Source organism: Arvicola amphibius, chromosome 5 (genome assembly GCF_903992535.2).
Source record: "Arvicola amphibius chromosome 5, mArvAmp1.2, whole genome shotgun sequence".
NCBI classification, from domain to species: domain Eukaryota; kingdom Metazoa; phylum Chordata; class Mammalia; order Rodentia; family Cricetidae; genus Arvicola; species Arvicola amphibius.
In genome coordinates this window covers 55,328,956-55,349,514 of record NC_052051.1, presented here as the reverse complement: position 1 = coordinate 55,349,514, position 20,559 = coordinate 55,328,956, and the positions used below count along the sequence as shown (strand labels likewise).

Sequence of the window (20,559 nt, the reverse complement as noted above, 5' to 3'; positions counted from 1 at the left end):
AAAAAAAAATCAGTCCCTCCCTCCTACCAATGCCACATCCTCACTGGAGCCTTCCAGTCATAGTGAGCCTCAGAGGCACAAAGCAATGCTGTGTGACAAGGACTGTGACAATTTAGATTATGTAGGATCCCGGGGTCCCCAGTGTGACGATGGAAATACTGTGCATGCAATGTCAGCCACACACCCAGTCACACTTGCTGGCCACACAGATGGAGCATTCGTGAAAGGAGCGAACTCTGATATTTTCCATGGTCTCTGTCTTATCCGTCTCTCTTCTTAGCTAAACTACTATATTATCATTTCCATTAAAGTTTTCAGAAGGGGACCGAGGCTCGAGGAGACTTGGTCTCTGCTCGTGGTTGAGGAGCAGCTCTCCATCACTGCCAGGCGGGAGCTACTCCTGCTCCTCCCCCCAGACCGCCATGGATTTTGGGAAGACAGACTTCCTAGAAAGGATGGTGCCTGGGAAAACAGAATTCAGCATGCACACCAGCCAGGAGAGAACACAGGCTTTATTCTAGTGCTTCAGATACGGTCCATGAGAAGGGATGCTATAAGCCCACCAGGTGAGAGGACAGGGCTCTATGATGGGGCCATTCCTGTCCTGCGGGGAGCTGCAGGGCACCCCGTGCTGCTCCTGAGGGAGTGCATTTTAAGCTGCTACAAATGGGAGCAGCAGCAGCACTGCTCATTATTTTAAAAAAAGTTTTATGTGTATGGGTGTTCTGCCTGCATAGATGTCTGCATGTGTGTGTCTCGTGCCCATAGCCTCCAATGCCAGAAGGTCCTGCATATCTCTTGCAGGTTCCCAAACATGCTCAACAGAGACAGTGGTGAGTTCCCTGCTCCTGCATCCCTCTTTGCCATTCCCCAATGCCTCACAAATACGACAGCTTACCACTGTCAGCTTCTGGTCAGTTGTTCTGTTCTGGTAATGTGTAGTGGAGACGCACATTACCACCCAATCCTAGAGCAGTTCCCCAACCAGGGAACAGTGATGGCCACGAAAGCAACAGGACAGAAAGTGCCAGGAAAGTGGAAGATGCTCAGAGCATAAGGAGTTCACCCACAAAGGCTTAGCAACCTGGCCAAGCGGTTGGTGAGTGGCTGCAGTAGGCAGGCACGTCTGCAGAGATCCTGCCTAGGAAACCCCACACCCTGTGCAGTGCTGGCCAGAGAGGTACCAAAGCCTACACCTGCAGGCTTGTGCTCTCCCATGCACCTTAGTAGGAAAGTTCCGCTACTGAGAGCCTTCATACAATGTACCTGACAGCTGTTTCCTGGAAACCCAGACTGTGGCTGCCCATTTTGCATCATTTAAATATAAGTTACTCCCCTGCTTCAGTCTACAGAGTGGGGGATGTAGCAAGTGTATGGCATAGCAAGAGATGAGATTAAGGGGCAAAATAAATAGTGAAGAAAAGGAGACTGAAAACTGAAGGGATAAGCAGGGAGACCACTTAAGAGGATACAGGGCGCAGCCTCTTGGAGGAACCACTGGCAATACAGACAGCGAGTCTGCTTGGTCAGTGGGGCTGGAGAGCTCTAGTACCAGGCTCCCGTGGGACTCTCCAGGCTGCCATGCCAGGGGAGGGGGTCTTGTGAAGCTGTGCAGTTATTGTAATAGAAAACTCTCAGTCAACAACCCCATGGGTACAAACACTTGAGATGAAATCTCCTTGTCCAGGTGACTGGTATACGAAGGCAAGACGGTGCATTTCCTCCTGTCCAAGCAGGGGTTAAATTCCTAGAATCCTCTGCAACGTAACAGCGTAAGATATAACTAATATCTTTTTCTAGGAAAAGGTCAGCAATGCCAGGTCACAAGTCCAATTAATTCAGAAATGTTCCAGGGAGCAAGGCAGCCAACAATGTCCAAATGAGGGCGACACTTGGTGGTAGCAGTCCCTGGTTCCTAACGTGGCTGTTCCTTCAACTGTCTGGGAAAGTCGAGCTGTCCGCTGCTGAGTTCTTGGGATGCTGGGCTCAGGTGTCGGCTGCGTTGACTTCTTTGGAACAGAAGTAGTGCACAACCACTCCATTTGGGTACCTCGCAAATGCACTGTGGGGAAGAATAGCTTAGAGGTGAGTGGTGTTCTAACAGTCTCCTCCAGCATCCCCAGTAGCCACCCAAACCCCAAAGAACAGCCTACTCCAGTATCTCTGGAAGGCTGTGGTACCACTTCTTCAACCGACCAGAGCATGAATTATTATACAGCATCCAAGTGCATGCAAACATTTTTGTTACTCCATCAGTGCAGGGTTGGGGGTTTGGGTCAGTGGTAGTTTGACCCCCAGTAGCACTATCAACCAACCAACCAACTAGGCAAATAAATGAACAAACAAAAAGTCAACGTAGTCAGGCGGTGGTGGCGCACGCCTTTAATCCCAGCACTGGGGAGGCAGAGGAGGCAGATCTCTGTGAGTTTGAAGCCAGCCTGATCTACAAAGGGAGAATCCGTGTCTTGAAGAAAAGAAAAAGTCAATGTAGAACAAGTGCCCATGGCTTGGCACTGGGGGATGATGTTCAGCGGAACATGTTTCAGGCTAGTTCTAAAGAAATGGCGGCAAGTCAGGCCTGAGACAAGAAAAAGACTCTTTAGTTCATGCTCGTCTCAGGCAGGGGCAGACTCTCTCGGACATGTCCTAACAGAATAATGACGGCTCAGGAAGTTGCTCGAGTCACGAGGCAGCAGGTTGGAAGTTTTTCTCCCCCGTGGAGGCCCATCATTTCTATCTGGCATGGTGGTTCAGGTCTATAATATTAGCACTGGGGTATGGCTGAGGCAGGAGGGCTGATTCAGAGTTCCAAATCAGCTTGAGCTACCCAGTCAGCCTGTATCTCAAGACTTTCTGTGTGCCTCTCATCCTACTGACTCTGCGGCTCCATTGTTCATTTTAGCTGCCTGAGGGATATAGAGCTTTCTGGGCAAGAGTTCAACAGCCCTGTGTCATATGTCGGGTATTTAAATTTCAAAGTTTGTCCCTCAAAAGATAATATGACTTGCCCTCTCAAAGCTCCAGAACTCAGTTGACACAAGACAAGCTTCTCTCCATGGTGGGTGAGGTTAGAGCTGTCCATGTGACAGAGTCTAGAATCACCTGGGAGTTGGGCCTCTGGACATTCCTGGGAATTATCTTGATTTCCTTAACTGATGTGGGGTACCAATCTTGATTGTGGGTGGGACTAGTCCCTGGGTAGGGACTGACAGTGGAGCGGGAGAGCTGAGCACTAGGAAGCCTTCAGCTCTCACTTTGACTGGAATGCAGTGTGACCGACCAGCTGCCCCACGCTCCTGCCTTGGTCCGCCAGCCAGAAAAAACTTTCTCCCTCCAGCTGCCTTTGTTGAGAATTTTATCACAGCAACAGGGCAAGAAACTCAGGGCAGAAATCTACATCTCCACTCCCAGGGAACCTCATCTGCCTCTCCTGCATCCAGGTGTGCTCAGGAGAGGGCTCACCTGTTCCCAATCTTCTTCTTGCACACCATGCACACCTTCTCCTCGGTGATGATGCACTTCACCTGCTGGTGTAAAATCCGCTCTTCCTGAACCTGGGAGAGATTGGAGAAGTTCCATGCCCAGGTGTCAAAACAGAAAGTACAAGTTGACGCTGTTTTTGCCTTCAGCGTCCATGGATTCTACTATGCCATAATGACTGCTGGGTCACCCGAGCTACGTGCTGCCTGGGTGACAACAGGAACGTGAAAACTGTCTCAGTTAAAACCCAAAGCCCAGCAGGCAGTGGTGGCGCACGCCTTTAATCCCACCATTTGGGAGGAAGAGGCAGGCGGATCTCTGAGTTCAAGGCCAGCCTGGTCTGCAGAATGAGTTCAGGACAGCCAGGACTACACAGAGAACCCCTGTTTCAACCCCCCCCCCCCAAAGGCCTCCCACAAGTGTAGAAGGCCCACCCATACCCTCAGGAACTCAGCATGGAGAAGGTTCTTGAGCACTTGATTGAACCGTTTCTTTTGTGCATTTTCTTCCAAGACCTTTTCTAGAAAGATGCGTATGTCATTGATTTGAGTGTTTGCTGGTAGAAGGTTGATGGCCTAGGGGCAGAGACAGGATGGAAACAGGTTAGGGAGATCAGGAATGAAACTAAGGGAGGCTCGTGCCTGCCCCTTCCCCACCGCCAGCAGCCCTGACCTTGGTGGTGTCTAACTTGCTGTGGTGCAGCTCTAGGACCTGCAGGGCGGCTTGGAGGTTTGCCTGTGGCTCCAGTAGCTCCAGTTTGATTGGCCCCAGGCAGTGAATGCTGGGGGGTGACAGGTACATCCGAAGCAGAGACAGATACACCTGTTTCACAGATAGAAACATGCACGTCAGGCTAGCAGCAACCCTGCTAGAACCCCCAGCCCTGAGCCTCCCTGTCGGTAGTGACACTGGCATGGAGCACCCCAAACTTCTCACTTTCCTCTTAATTTTTTGGCAAAGTCAAACAGCCAAATGAGGATGCCGCTATTGCTCTACCATTAAAGGAAGTTAGCACTGCAAAATAACCTAAAAATTCCTCATTTTCTTATGCTTTGAAGGCTGAGAGCCTGGCTGTATTTCTGACCAATTCTAGTGCCACAGGGTTACTCCATCTTAGCACTTTTTGTTTGTTTGTTTTTCGGGACAGGGTTTCTCTTAGCTTTGGAGCCTGTCCTGGAACTAGCTCTTGTAGCCCAGGCTGGCCTTGAACTCACAGAGATCCGCCTGCCTCTGCCTCCCGAGTGCCGGGATTAAAGGCGTGCACCACCACCGCCCGGCCTATCCTAGCACTCTTGACCTGTGGGTCAGACACTCATCACTGGGGCTGTCCCAAGCATCGTTTTAGCAGCCTCTCTGGCTCTAGCCCCAGACCTCACCCATCACAAATGTCCGTGATGCTGACAAATGGCTCGCTGCACCATCAGACCCATCCTCCGAGATGGGCCAAGCCACATTAACTTAATATATGAGTCAGAACTCCTGAGAGGGGCAGGGCGCTACTACTAAACAGGTAGGTGTCAACAGATGTGTAGGTCATAAGTAAACCAGGACATATGGTCACTCAGTTTCTTCCCCAGTAAACATACACTCACAATCAGTACACTGGCATATACCATGTCTCGGTGATTGACACCAGTGCCAGCTGTGGTCACAATGGATGAGGAGGGGTCTGCTAGAGTGACAGGAAGTGCATACGTTCCCTTGGCCACGGCTGCTACTTACGTCTTTGTTGCCTTCTTTGTTTTGGTCATAGTGTTTGTGGCAGTACCTGCAAGGGAGGAAGTGGTGAGAGCAGGAGAGAGGGGCCACACGGAAGGTGATATGCCCTCTGCAGCCGGCCATGGGGTGGGTCTGCCTTGAGACTCCTTGGGAGGCGGGAGAGCAGGGCGGACTTACTCCTTAGCCATCTTCGTGTCCTTCAAGACGTGGACGTAGATGAAGAGAGCTTGCTCGTGCTTCCCCATGCGCCCCAACAGGAGAGCTCTTTCTTCTAAGAGGCCTAGGAGGGGAAAGGACTCCAAGTAGCTGCCACTGTCATTACATATGCACAGGACTAGGGACTAAGCAGCGCCAGGAAGGTGTACTGGGGCAATGCAAAATGTAAGAAAGGAGTGGAGGACGGCAAAATGGCTCAGTAGGTAACGGCACTTGCTGCCAAGTCTAAAGAGCTGAGTTCAATCCCTAGGTCTTGCCAAACACGGTGTCCTCTAGCTATGCATCATGACACATACATACACAAACTGACAATAAATGGAATGAAAAATATAAAGAATAATGAGGGAAGTTTTTAAAAAGCACAAAACTAAATCTCCAAAAACAACACTAATTATAACAATAAAAGAAAGAAAAGGAAAGGAAGGAAGGAAGGAAGGAAGGAAGGAAGGAAGGAAGGAAGGAAAGAAAGGGCTGGGGTCTAGCTCAGAGGTAGAGTGCATGCTTAGCATATGCAAAGATCCAATCCCAAGCACCAAAATAATAAAAATACAATGAAATAAAACAGAAAACACTACTATATTTTTTTAAAGTAAGAAAACTATTAAAAGAATGTTTCAAGGAGAAGGAAGCTAACTTGGAGGTGCCGTACCAGTTCCACTCCATCTTTTTCTTTTGTAGATAGGGTCTCATATAGCCCTGGCTGTCCTGGAACTCGCTCTGTAGACCAGGCTGGCCTCAAACTCACAGAGATCCGCCTGCCCCTGCCTCCCCAGTACTGGGATTAAAGGTGTGCAGCACCATGCTTGGCCATATCTCACTCTTTTAACAATCATTCACAAACTGAGAAAGGACACTCATTAAACAGCCAAGTTCACACAGACTGGGACTCCAGTGAAGGTGAGGCAAACACTTGGTGCTGGCATTCACAGAGCTAACGCCAGACAGGCTTATCTTTTCCTCAGTGAGTCATGCCAGCTTACAAGAAGTATTCAACAATGAGTCCCAATAAGCACTCCTTCTAAAGCAACAGATGACAATCTACAAATCAGCACACTGCTCACACCCAGAGTCTTCTCTCGGCCTCAGCAAAAGTGATGATGAGGACAGGAGCTAGTCCTCACACGCCCACCTCTGGGGGACAGAGAGCAGCGGTAAAGGCAGAGACGAGCCTTCCCATTGCGTTCGGCTGAAACAGTTTGGCTCTAAGTGAGACACTCACCATCAAAGGGAAAATCACAGATGAGCCGGCCTGGGTCATAGTAGCTGGAAATCTCCAAGAACATGAGCAGCTTCTGTCGGTATTCTCCCAGCTCGCCCATTTCCTCTCCAGCGGGGACAGGATTTTTGCCTTTAAGGGAAACCAAGTTCTACATGAAAGCTGCTGCTAAGCAACAATGCGGGGTCAAATGAGAGGAATGGGGCTCAGGGATGTCCCCTGTGAGAAGGGGGGGCCTCCAAGGAGATTTCCCAGTAGTTCTTTTACTCCATGGTCTCCCTGGCCCTAAAACACCAGTGTGACATTAAGGAAGGCTGTGAACAGAGAAACATATTGGCCAGCATGTCTCTTAGCAACACAGCTGTCATCTTGCAGACAGATCTGTCCTTCTGTCCTACTTAGGAGGGTTCCCAGAGATACCCATAACCAGACAAGGGCTCCTGAGTCACTCAGTGCCTCCGATTCCCCTAAAGGTCCTCCTACCCAGAGAGAACAACAGGGCCTGTTTCCCCACATACAGGCACCAGTTTCTGGGGCCACCCACGTAGGGTGGGTGCTGATACCTGTGGGCAGGCACCAGTGTCTGGGGTCACCCGCTGAGGGGGGCACTGATACCTGTGGGCAGGGACAGAAGGTAGTCTTTCATCAGACTCTGGACTTTCTCACAGTACAGCTGGATCAGGCAGTTGTGGAACCGTGAGCCTGTTTCTTCCCACACGTGGATGATGTGCTCCTGAGGCGGGATGAAGGTCATTCTCATGGGTACCCTCTGTGCTGTAAGCCCACCTCCCAGTCTCCCTCTAGGGTCCCATCCCACTTGTTCCCTAAGCCGCAAAGATTACCTAGGGGCAGCTCTTCCAAAACCACAACAAACCCAGTGAGGTCAGGGAGGGGTTTAAATTTTCAATCTAAACTGAAACTCACTGTGTAGGCCAGATCTGCCTGCCTCTGCCTCTCCCAAATGCTGGGATTAAATTCTTGGTTCCTTTGGTTCTCCATTAGATTGAGAAACTTTCATTAAGAGCAGCGTTCCTAACTTGGTTCCCTGGGGAACCACCCACCCTCCCTGGAATCTGAACTGTCTAGGTTGATTAATGTTCCTAGATGCTGGGTTTAAAGTCTTTTGGGGCAAACCAAACTGTATCTTACCAGATAAGGAATAGCCAGACCCTTGAAATTCTCTATCAAGAAGTTGAGCACTCGCTCTCGTGGCAGAGACTCCACCTCCGGGAGGTCTTCAGTGAATATCTGTCAGAACAAACCTGAATTCTACAAGCAGAACCTCTGACTCTGGGTACAAACACACATGCCTTCAATTGTTGGGGCTGCAGACTCTTTGAGGGGAAGGGTGGATAAGGCATCAGTAGCTGTCTGATAGACAGCGGTCTAGGTGGGAGCCTAATGGCCTTAGGACAAGGTTCCCTCTACAGATACAGTCTTGTCCCACATGGTCACTTTACCCTATGACGCCAAAGGAATGGGCAATTCAGCCTCCTCCTGTATCTGTGGGTCTTTCACCAAATAAAATCTGGATCAACTGCGGCACCAGGCAAGTCCAGGGCCGTGGCCTACCTTCAGGCCATCTTCTGGGAAGTCTCTCAGCACCCAGACCGAGTAGGAAAAAATCAAATGTAGGTTTTCAGTGCCTTCAAAGGAAAAGTAAGGGTTGTTAGCAGTAGACAAAAGTTAGGCCTGTCCAGTAAGACTGGAAGGGTAGGTATACAGGAATGGATTCACTCCGTGGACAAAACAGCCAAGCACCAGCCATTCAGAGCTGCTTGCTCCTCATGGTCTGTCCACATACTAAAGGGCTTCATGGTTCGATCACTGCATTATTGATGCCAGGCAGAGGAACGGAATGGATGGAATACAAAGGAAGCACCAGACCCACACAAACAGGAGCCACCCCCACTGCTCTTAGAAGTGGGGCTCAGGGCTGGATGTGGTGGCATATGCCTTTGATCCTAGCACTCAGGAGGCAGAGGCAGGTGGACCTCTGTAAGTTCAAGGCCAGCCTGGTCTACAAAGGGAGGCTCCGTCTCAAAACCCACCACCACAACAGGGCTCACCCAAGTGCTGCAGATACTGCACCGTCCTCTCATGGCCTTTCAGAGGTGAGTTTGCTTTCTTTGACTGGTCCACCAGCACCTGCAGAGCTGGCCACAAAGCCCAAGAACAAACCATGAGCCTCTTCCTCATTGAGGTCCATTGGACGCTGCCAATGTACAAGAGCCCCCTGCCCCTGGACTCCGGAAGGCCCTGTGGGGTCACCTTTCTCATGGAGCCCCTTCTTCTCATACAGGATGATCAGCTCACTGTACTTGTGAGCCTTCTTCAGCACGTGCTCGCTTTCCTCAATGTGACAGTGGTTGTTCTCCAGACGCAGCAAGGGAGCCACCAGGGCCACGTTTGTCTGTGGGGGAGACAGGATGCTGACATAGGATCACGTGGGATGGCAGCAGAACTCCTTCCTGGAAGCCCCACCCTTCACTAGCCCAGTCCTGCTCCAGGCTCACAAGCACAGGAAAGCAAATGGCCCTTGCTGCAGAAGGACAAGCGGTGGCCTGTAGGGCATGTTTCTACTCTTCAGCACATGGCTCAATGCTTCTGAGAAAAACAAAGTGGTTACTTTCCTTGAGGTATTACTGTCCCTGTTGAGACTGTGGCACTAGCTTCAATTTCACTAACAAAGGAACCTCCCAACTGAGTATCTTGCCTTATCCCCTTATCTCAGAGGCATCGTGCAAAGGTGAGGAGGTCCCCATCCTCCAGAATCTTACTCTTACTAGTGGAAGTCTCCTACAGAGATCCCGCCAGGGGACTGGCGTCCTGACACAACTCACATGGAGGTAGCACTTGAGCAGGGTGGTGTCGATGATCTGTAGTAATTTCTTCTTGGACTTGATGGTGGGGGTGCCTTCCATGAGTGGGGAGGTGCTGGACTGGTGATCCGAGTCATTCAGCTTCTTTACCAGCTGGCTTCGTTTCTGTAAATGGCAAAAACATGAGGTCAAGGCCAGAACTAGGTCTACCTTCATTATCTGAGCTGAGCTAACTCTGAAGGCCCCCAAATCAGCTCTTGTCCGTCACCCAGGATCTCACAGTGGCATTCATGATGTGACAGACATGACTGTCACATGGCCGCAGATCCAGTGATGACGACGATGAACTCCCGCTTGGTTTCTGCAGTGCTAGGGACCCAACCTAGGGCCTCGCACATGCCAGGCAAGCACTCTACCACGGAGCTATACTCCAAACCACACTTGTTTCTAAGGTTAGCTTCTGCCTGTTCTACAACCTCATCCAGCCTGCTATGGAGGCACAGGTCTGTAATCACAGCTACTCAGAAAGCAGAGTATTCAAGATCATAAATTCAAGCTCAACTCAGGCAATATAGTGAGACCCCCATTTCAACATAAATAAATGAATAAAAACAATCTTCAGATAGCACAGTCATTTCGTTTGTACTTCTGTATGCCAAAGCCATGGCCTAGTTTGGTAAAACAATGGTGCTGCTTAATTTCCTGCATCTCCAAGGTCACCAGGGACCAGGGAAGAAAGTGTGATCTGCTTCCTAAAGCTGAGACGGCAGAAGCCAAAGGACACAGCCTTCTGGAAATCTTACATCCCAGGAACCGTCTTTACTTGGTCCAGGGCTCCCAAGTGTGAACAATGAGACAAGCTTGTGTGATTCTTGCAGCTGCCAGTCATAGCTGGGTTCCATGGAGCTCAAGGTTGAGACGCTGATCAGACAAGTTGACCCCCACTGACCCTGCAGCAGCCGTGAAGCACAACAGGACGAGTTCCCAGAGCTACTTTTTCAGAGCCCGCAGGGATGCCTGAAACATTCTCTAAAGTCTCTGACACAAATGCACACACACGAAATAAACAGGAAGTATTTGTGACAAAATGAGAGTTAAGAAGTTTGAGGGCTGGGGATACAATCCAGTAGGTGTGTACTTGTCTCCCATGCACAAATCCCCAGGGTATGGTGTGCACGCCTGCAGTCCCAGCGTGTGGGAAACAAGGCAGGAGGGTTAGAAGTTCAAGGTCATCCTTAGCTGCTTAGGGAGCTCAGGTTCAGCCTGGGCTACCTGAGTTCCTATTTCTCCAGCCAGGCTCTTATTCAGAGGCCTGGGTTCGATCCCAGCACCCACACGGCAGCTCACAACTGTATAACTCCAGTTCCAGGGCACCCACTGCCCTCTCTTCTGTCCTCTGCTGACACCAGGCATGCATGTATTATACAGACACACATGTCAACAGAACAGTATGATAAGATAAAAATAATCTTAAACAGGTAGAGGCTAGTTCGTGAATACATGTAAGAAACGAAACAAGCAATGCTAAAGTGTTGGCTACTTCTCTGGGGAAGAACTATGGGTGTTTTGTTTCTGGCTTACACTCTGTTTTAGAGACAGAGTTTCAGTGTGTATCTCTGGCTGTCTGGAATTCATTCTGTAGATCCGGCTGGCCTCAAACTCAGAGATCTGCCTCCAAAGTGCTGAGATTAAAGGCATGCGCCCCTACGGTCCCATGGCTTATACTTTTCTATGTTTCCCAAAACTACAGGCATTTTTCCCCCACCACACACAATTATGTATGGCAAGGAAAAGTTCATAATAATTAAAATTTACCCTTTTAAGGCCAGACAATAACTTACTGTGAATACTTCCTGATATGAGGATTTGATTTAAAACAAAACAGCCCTGACCCTTAACCACGGAGCTATGAACAGCTGTTGGCTCCAGGAGAATGAGTGTCAATGAGAGACTTTAAGGGTGTGGCTGGTCCCACACCTAAGTAGCACATAGACAGTACAAACTGTCCTTTAAAAAGAGGACACAAAGTTAGGAGGAAGTTTGGGAAGAATTAAGGGTGAATATGATCAAAATATATTGTATGTAATTCTCAAAGAATTCATAAAAGTATTTAAAGAACAAAACCAACTGGTACTACTAAGTTGAAGGGAGCAGCAGATGGCCTACCCCCACTTACGGACCTCTTGCAGCCCTGTCGCTGCTATGGAGAGGCAGGGATGGAACTCTGAGGCTGAGGCTCCCACACACCTACCTGTGTTAGGTAATCAATGAGAGCTAAATGAGCCTTCTCCAGTTCAGCACCAGAGAGCGTGGGCAGCGGGTTGGGGTACTGCAGCTGCTTCCTGTAGTCTGTGGGTAGCAGGTCAGGGTACAAGCCCATCACGTGGGTGGGATCTGTAAGAAAGGCAAGCACACAGAACACATGACTATACAGTAGCAGAGAACACCTTGTGCCCACAGTTTATTGCTTATTTCATTTTTTTTTGAGACAGGTCTATATAACATTGGCTGGTCGTGACTTTATTATATAGAGTAGGCTGGCCCCAGACTTGTGGCAATCATCCTGCCGCTGTCTTACAAGTGCTACAACTATAGACGTACATAAGCCTGCCTGGATTACCCCTCAACCAAAGAAATGAGCCTAAGTTCAGAAAAACTTAGTAAGCCAGCTAGTTATGATCTGAACGCTATTCAAAAATTTCATTCATATGTAACAAAAATAGCAAGACTTACAGACACAGAGTTAGGACTATTTATCAACTCTAAAAGAAGCAGACTTTTCAAAACTTGCAAAGAAAAAAACTGATATTTAAGTGAAAAAGACCAACTGTCTGGAATATTTGTTTAACTAGGCAAAGATGTGTCACATTTGTTTATGCTGTAGAACACTAACTATGAATAGGTGTGTTACTTTGTTTATGCTGCATTTGTTTAACGATGTAAGGATTATGAAAAGATGTGTTGTATCTGTTTCCCCTTGCCTGCCTAATAAAGAGCTGAATCACCAATAGCTAGGTAGGACAAAGGTAGGTGGGGCTGCCAGGTAGACAGAATAAATAAGAAGAGAAATCTAGGTTTGAAAGTAGAGGAGAGAACAAAGGCCATGCCTGGAGCAAGAAGTCAGTCAGACGCTGAGAAGCAGTGAAAGTAAGATATACAAGAAAGGTAACGAGCCCCAAGGCAAAAAGCAGATAAAGAGAAACAGGTTAATTTAAGTTAAAAGAGCTAGCCAGAAATGAGTCTAAGCCAAGCAGACCATTTAAAACTAACAATAAGTCTCTGGGTCATTTGGGAGTTGGTTGATGGCCCAAAAACAAAAAGTCTGGTACAACCAACAGATTGTGTATGCCCACGCGCATGCACATGTGCGCGCAGACACACACACACACACACACACACACACACAATTTTTTAAAGTGATAAAACTCTAATGTAATGAAATATATTAGAAATAAGCACAATTAATAAAAACTCAACATCAAAAAGGATTTTTTCTTTTTTACTCTCTAGAATTTAGTATATAGCCACGGTGTGCATTGAAGGTGCACATTATTTATAACTGCGATTTTGGAAACAATGCATAGGTCCTTTAACAGCAGAATACAGTATTTTACTTCAGCTGGTGAGAGTGTTGTGATCTAGTGCACACTGTAACTATGAAACACACATTTAAAGTATATGACATGATCACAATTCTGTTAAATGTGTAAATGTCAAAAACATCTGTATGAAGGGACAAAATGAGTAACAAACTCAGATCAAGATTTCTTAAAAGATCTTTGTCCCATTCTTATACTTTATTTTCCCTTAGAAAAATGCAGAGTTGGGCAAGGAAAGGCCACCTCCCTTGCAATGGACATGAGCACTTGGCCAGTCGACTGGAAGGCAAGACTCCCCTTGAGCCTCCGAACCCACTTGACCCACGTCACAGCATATCCCAGTATCTGGTCTGTCTAAGAAGACCCCATTCCTCAGGAGCAGGAATCTGTCTAAGCGCTGATGAGAATGGGGAACTAAGCAGAGTGGTTGGCAGCACAGGAGCCCCACCAAGGCACAGCTATGGGGAGGAAGGCAGCTGTGGAGAACAGGAAGTGCACATCCCGCCTGTGCCCGCCTCTTGTGTCTACATCTACACCTATAGGTCTACTGAGCACCCGGTGATGAGAGGCTGGGCGTGCAGCTCAAGGGTGGGACTCTAGCATGTTCAAGCCCCAGGCTTCAGTGCCAGCATTGCAAAGTCAAAAGGCCTTGCGATATTGCCTAAGGCCTATCAAACTCCAAGCTCCTTTGCGGCCCTTGGAGTTCTTGGAAATCTATCTTTCTGGCTTGGTCTCATGCCACACGTCACCAAATGGCACCCTGGGCCCGCAGGTCACTGACACAGGGTGGGAGTTCTGTGACTCCATGGTTCCCTTCACGCTTCAGGGCCCAGTCCACTTTCTTACTTTTGTTTGGCTGTGGAGACAGGTTCTCAAACTCCATGTCAGGCTTGCCTAGAACTCACTATGTAGCCCAGGATGGCCTTGCGCAGAGCTACTGTCTGCACTGGTGCGGAGGTGACACTGATGCCAGTCACCATGTCTGGCCTCACTCGGTCTTCCTGCTTCTGGAGAACTCTATCACACACACACACACACACACACACACACACACACACACACCCGCTGCCAACCCCAATGTTTAATGGAGTGGCTTCTCATGCAAGAACCTTGTGTACTTGTGATGTGCTTTACCCTAGAAGCCCAGGACTGAGGGCAGAGCTGGCACTGCCAACACTTAGGTTTGCTTAGAGGGAGAGGGTTCTGAGACCAGGGTTATGCCACACCCTCAAAACCAAGAACACAGACACATGAGAACAAGGAAATGACATCACTCAGCAGAGAAAGGACATCGGACAGCTCTGTCCACTCTGCTGATTGACCAGTTCCCAAATTCCCAGGTATTCTTCCTAGCTCATGTTCATGTGCTGGCTGTTCCCTCAGCCTAGAATACTCTTCCCTGGACCCTGGCATGGCTCATGGATGCACCATCTGTCAGGTGGTAACTAAAACGCCCCATTTGTAGAGATGCTAACTATTTTATATTCAACTGCAAAACAGACCCCTCAGAACATAGGGTTGTGGTGACTTAGCAGTAGAACACAGAAGAGAGTGGCAGCGGAGCCAACACAGGCATCTGGATCCAGTCCATGCTGCATTGGGTTTGTATTTCAGCCCTGTGAGACTGTTCCCCACTGTGGCCTCTTCCCCTGGCTCACACCTAATGTGTGTCTACATGGCTTCCTCACCAATGCTGTGTTCCCAAAGCCATCTATGGCACGGCATCCCAGACTCACCCAAATTTGGCTACTGTGGATTAGCTTATGTGTAGTTGCTAAAGTAGGAAATGATGTCATATTAGACAACAATCACACTGGTCTGTGGGTAGTTTCCCCCAGATCACTAATGTTTGGAAATGACTGAGAACAGGCTGGCTCACAACTCTAGAAGAAAGCTTTTACCACAATGGACCTAAAAGGAACAGAAAATCCCACACAAATGCCACTATAATGCATGCAAACAGCTGGTTAGCAGCTTCAAGGACATATTTTCTGCTAAGTCAAGCCACCTGGGGAAGCTGCCTGCACAGGTGAAGTAAACACTGAGCAGGCAGGGAGTCTATTTCCAAGCCCCAGCACTGTAGTGACACACGTTCATATACCACTGCACTTGGCTTTCTGCATGGCTTCTGTGGACTGACATCATGTCCTCATGCTCGTGATGGCCACCACCTGAAATCTGAATGAGCTATTTCTCCAGCCCCACCTCCCTTCTCAACAGCAACCTATTTCCTTTTGGTGAGCTCTTTCTTGCAAACTGAGCGTTTGTGGCTGGAGAACTGCCTTAGCTCTCACAATCAGAGGGCCCAAACCCCCTCTCCTACACTAATACAGTTTGGGAATGGAACCATGACTTAATCTTGGTGATCAGATCCCTTCAACCCGAGAGGGTAAAGCAAGGATCGTAAGCGTGGCCCATGTCCGTCCCACACACCCCTCTTGTACAATATGATTCCCCTCCCTCAAGAGGAGCCTGTTTTCCCTTGTCTTAAGCCTGTGATGACCCATGCACAGCAACAGACTACAGCAGGCATGACAGTCACAAAAGCACAGAGGTGTCCATCTAGGAACCCCAGATCACACCCTCTCTGAAAAGCCCGCTGCTACTCACAACACTTGATCAGCTCCATCAAGACTCACTTGAGAAAGAACTGAGGACCCAGGACCCAGACAGCACCAACCATCAGCCGTGACAGTGAGCTCCTTTAGAAATGGTTGTTCTAGCCGAAGACCTCAGTGCTGGCAAGTGACACACTGCAGTGGTGACTGTTATAGGGGATGAGACACCACAGTGCTAGTAGGGACAAACCTAAGAAAGCAGTTATGTCAGAGCAGGCTGTTGTGGCTACGAACTAATTTCTGTCTTTCCTGCTTTGAGGGCTTCCAGAGTTCCCTTTGGTACCGCGCAAAACTGACCCATCAATTTTATGGGTCCCTCCAAGTACCACCTAATGATTCACTGAGCCCTGTCCAATTGATCAGACTCTGGTGAAGTTGCTCAGAACTCCATTACTCAGATCTCCATTACTCGTAACCAAGAACCCAAGTTATTGGCCAGGGAGGGATGCGGGAAAAGAGGACAACTAAAGGATATGGAAGGAAGCCAAACGGATGAAATAACAGCAACGGACACACGGTGCAGTACTGCGTGTTGTTCTAACCACCTCACAGAGCCACACGACTACTCTAGGGAGCGATCGTTCCACTTCTCTTACAGACACAATTAGTAGAGAAAACTGAAGCAGGGAGCCCGGGGTTTTGCATGACCTCTGGCTGGCTGTACCAGTTACCTTTCTATTGCAGTTACATGACCAAGGCAACGTAGAGAAGGGACAAGAGTCTGTTGTGGCAGGGGTGGCAACAAACAGCAGACATGGTCGCTGGAGCGGAAGTTGAGGGCTCACATTTTGAACCTCAAGCAGGAAGCAGGGAGTGAAAGTGAAATGGCAAGAGTCTAAATTCTCAGAGCGCCGCCTCCGGTGACCCACTTCCTCCTAACCTCCCCGAACAGCACCACCAACTGGGAACCAAATATTCACAGGCCTGAGCTATGGGAAACTTTCTCATTCAGGCTGCCACACGGGTCAGTTCCCATGTACCTGCCCCTCACCACCACACTCTAACAGAGAGCAAGGGCTCCGCACTGGCCCGCGCTGGCTCTCGACAGTGACCCACTGTTGAGCCCAGGAACTTCTGCTAGCCGTGCATCCAGGGAACACCAGCTGATCGTGCACCTTTGTTGGACTGGATGACTGTTACCTCTCTCTAATGATGAGGACAGAGCATTCTGGAAAACTGGAAGCCTGCATTAATGGGCGAGACCACATTAGCTAGGAAGGGGCTGTAAGTGTGTAACCACGTGGCCCCTCACGAGCGCTTGCCCGGCACAGAGGCCAATTGTGATGAGAGCGGGGCTCTTCTGCTCCCACTTCTCCCCATCTTCCCCGCTCTCTCCTCCACACCTGCGTGTTACCTGTGCCAAGTTTAGCGAAGACCTGCATGGACTCATCAAAGCGCTTCTGGCAGAAGAGGTTGAAGGCGTACAAGTTCTTGATGTGATGGATTTGCTGCTGCTTTTCACTGTCTGAGTCATCTTTCATTTCCTAAGAAAAGACAAAATAAATAAAAGCTCATTCACTCTCCAAATATTTGCTCTGTTCATTCTAGGAGGTAAAACAGCTACAGGTGCTAAAATAAAATGTACAAGAGCAACACAGTAGCTGCCTACACAGACTGCCTGCTGAACTTCTTCTAAAAAAAACCTTTTATTTCTTTTTGTTTGTTTGGTTTTGTTTTTGGAGATAGGGTTTCTCTGTAGCTTTTGGAGCCTGTCCTGGAACTAGCTCTTGTAGACCAGGCTGATCTCAAACTCATAGAGATCTGCCTGCCTCTGCCTCCCAAGTGCTGGGATTAAAGGTGTGTGCCACCACCACCACCAGGCTTAAAGAAAACTTTTATTTCTTAAAGCAACTGCATTAAAACTTGGTTACATAATTTTCAAAAAAAATTATTTATTTATTACTGTTTTGGGGTTTTTGAGATAGGGTTTCTCTGGCTGTCCTGGAACTCACTCTGTAGACCAGACTTACGTCTGTCTCCTGAGTGCTGGGACTAAGGGTATGTACCACCACCACCTGGCTTAATTTTATATGTGTGTGTGTGTGTGTGTGTGTGTGTGTTGCCTGCACTGTGTACCTGTTGCGGTTATTTCATCTATCTATCTATCTATCTATCTATCTATCTATCTATCTATCTACCTACCTACCTACCTACCTACCTATCTATATGTCTGTGCATCCCATGTGCAGTACCCATGGAGGCCAGCAGAGAATGTCAGAGTCCCCTGGAACTGGAGTTACAGGCAGTTGTGTGCTGTCATGAGTGCAGGTAATCCAGCCTAGGTCCTCTGTAAGAGCAGCCAGTGCTCTTAGCCTATGAGTCATCGCTCCAGCCCCTGTTTATATGATTAAAAAAAATATGCACTTTTATTTTATGAGTGTTTGCCTACATGTATGTGTACCACACATATGACTGGTGACTGGAAAGCCAAGGAGAGGGTGCACGACAATCTTCATATCACGTTGTAAAGAACCTATGCGATGAAAATCACCGGAGCTTCTACTGAGCACCTACCTAGTGTTCCTGAAATCTATTAAGACCATGACAAACAAGGGAAGAGGAAGAACTGTCATAGCCTAGAGATCACTGAGGATAAATGCTTAGTGATTGTGAGTGCCAGATTTGATCCTGCTACACACACACAAATGGATGTTAATAGAAAGCTGGCCAAATCTCATCAAGTCTAAAGTTACATTTAAAAACAAAATCTGCCAGGTGGTGGCGGCACAGGCTTTTAATCCCAAAGGCAGGTGGATCTCTGTGAGTTGAAGGCCAGCCTGGTCTACAAAGTGAGTTCCAGGACTGCCAGGGCTACACAGAGAGACCCTGCCAAAAAAAAAAAAAAAAAAAAAAAAAAAAGGCCGGGCGGTGGTGGCGCACACCTTTAATTCCAGAACTTAGGAGGCAGAGGCAGGTGGATCTCTGTGAGTTTGAGGCTAACCTGGTCTACAAGAGCTAGTTCCACGACAGGCTCCAAAGCTACAGAGAAAGCCCGTCTTGAAAAACAAAGAACAAACAAACAAAAACCAACAAAACAACAACAGCAAAAACAAAGGACTGGGCATGATGGAGCATCCTTTGATCCCAGGACTTGGGAGACAGAGACAGGAGGATTTCTGTGAGTTCCAGGTCAGCCTGTTCTACATAGAGAGTTCCAGGACAGTTCTATATAGAGAGATTCCATGTCAAAAGAAAAGAAAAAGAATGCTAACAGAAGCATGTTCGAAGGATCCCTAGACAAAAGGGATTCCTATACAGACCTCACCTTATTCAATCAGGCAAGGTCTCTCAATTAAACCCAGAGCTGGCTGATATGGTTATTCTTGCTAGCCAGCTTGCTCTGGGCATGATCTGTCTCCACCTCCAATGCTGAAATCACAGGCAGGTTGTCATATTCATCTTGTGTGCCAGGCACATATAGAAAAACATTTAGAAAAAGATGAAATACTGGGGCTGGAGAGATGGCTCAATCTGTAATGTTCTTAAAGACCTAAATTCAGAGTCTGACCACAGCAAAAAGCCAGCTAGGTACAGCTATGCATAGTTATAATCCCTGTGCTGGGAACGCAGAGAGAGAGAAGAGGATCCCTAGGCCAGGCAGTTCAGCCACCTGGTTATCTCCAGGTTTGAAAAATAAGATAGAGAGTGACTGAGAAAGCCACCTCACATCAACATCTGTCTATCACATGCTTACACAGGCACACACATAAACCCGAGATGAATACAGAATGCCAATAAAAATATGAAAAATGTTGACTCTCTCTGGCCACCAGAGAAATGCAAATTAAGATAACATTGAGATTCCAGCTTACCCTAGTCAGAATGCAGTCATTGAGAAAATGAGTAACAACAAACACTGGCAAGAGCAAGAATAAAAGGGAGACTTTATGCACTGAGGTGTGAATGCCAAGTCCAGCCACTATGGAGGTCAGGGTGCAGGTTTCTCAAAAACCTTTACATTCGACCTTCTACAGGACACGGCTTCACCACTCCTGGGTATGGGGCCTCAAGTCATATCCTCGAGACATTTGCACACCAGTGTCTACTGCAGCACCATTCACAACAATTAAGTTGTCTGGCAAAAGAGGACGTAGAAGCAAACCTGTCCAGAGGACTAAGGGGACCAGTGATGGGGGAGGGGTAAGAAAAGGGAACGTAGAGAATAAAAGGGGCAATATACTCAACATACAAGATAGACATGTAGGAGAGCTTGAAAAAATTAGCATTCTAAAGTGGGATTTATAATTTAATTATAGAATTTACACACACAGAATAAAAGTTGTTTTTCAAAACAGCCACCATGGCCTTGGAGATATATTTTAGCCCATAAAGTGTTGCACGGCAAGCACAAAGATCAAACCAGTCTGATCCCTAAAACCCACGAAGAAAGGCTGGTGTGGTGGTACCTGCTTGCCTCTCAGCTCTGGGGAGGTGGAGAGAGGAGGCTCCCTAGGGCTCTAATGTGCCCCAGGTCTCACTCAGAGACTCTATGGGGGTGGGGAACTGGTGGATGGCTGTCCTGAGGCCTCTAGCTTCCACATGTACATACATACCAGTGCCTGTGAACCTGCGCACGCACACATGCACATACATAAAAGCAGCCACCAGAAGTAATTAACGTGATCACTGCTTCTCCTTCAGAGACAGTCTAGACCTGCAAGACCATCTAGAAATCAAGCTGACTATTACAGTATCAAGACCTCTTTAAATTAACACTGTTTAGTCTAATGCCCAGGTTAGGTCCAGAGATGTATGGTCATTTCTGGGAATCAAATCCACTCTCTACAGATAATATAAACTATCACAGAAACCACATGCGTCAGTCTTTGCCTGTAATACCAGCACTTGGAGGGTGAGGTGGGCAGACCGCCACACCAGCACAGGCTACA

At 48.1% G+C, this 20,559-nt stretch overlaps 1 protein-coding gene across 2 annotated transcripts in view; it reads right to left on the bottom strand.

The window, feature by feature from the left end:
* Nucleotides 1-494: 494 nt before the first annotated feature.
* The window catches only part of Vps39 (VPS39 subunit of HOPS complex), a 39,279-nt gene continuing 19,214 nt past the window's right edge, over nucleotides 495-20,559 (bottom strand). For both annotated transcript variants that reach the window (XM_038330817.1, XM_038330818.1), the window contains 15 exons: nucleotides 17,025-17,154; nucleotides 11,705-11,847; nucleotides 9,475-9,618; nucleotides 8,903-9,044; nucleotides 8,701-8,787; nucleotides 8,204-8,277; nucleotides 7,781-7,879; nucleotides 7,247-7,364; nucleotides 6,635-6,763; nucleotides 5,377-5,479; nucleotides 5,203-5,248; nucleotides 4,153-4,302; nucleotides 3,921-4,055; nucleotides 3,463-3,554; nucleotides 495-2,062 (listed from right to left, as the gene is read on the bottom strand). In XM_038330817.1, the coding sequence (XP_038186745.1) occupies nucleotides 1,987-2,062; nucleotides 3,463-3,554; nucleotides 3,921-4,055; nucleotides 4,153-4,302; nucleotides 5,203-5,248; nucleotides 5,377-5,479; nucleotides 6,635-6,763; nucleotides 7,247-7,364; nucleotides 7,781-7,879; nucleotides 8,204-8,277; nucleotides 8,701-8,787; nucleotides 8,903-9,044; nucleotides 9,475-9,618; nucleotides 11,705-11,847; nucleotides 17,025-17,154 (1,668 nt within the window). In that variant the 3' untranslated portion in view covers nucleotides 495-1,986. The remainder of the gene's footprint in view (nucleotides 2,063-3,462; nucleotides 3,555-3,920; nucleotides 4,056-4,152; nucleotides 4,303-5,202; nucleotides 5,249-5,376; nucleotides 5,480-6,634; nucleotides 6,764-7,246; nucleotides 7,365-7,780; nucleotides 7,880-8,203; nucleotides 8,278-8,700; nucleotides 8,788-8,902; nucleotides 9,045-9,474; nucleotides 9,619-11,704; nucleotides 11,848-17,024; nucleotides 17,155-20,559) is intronic.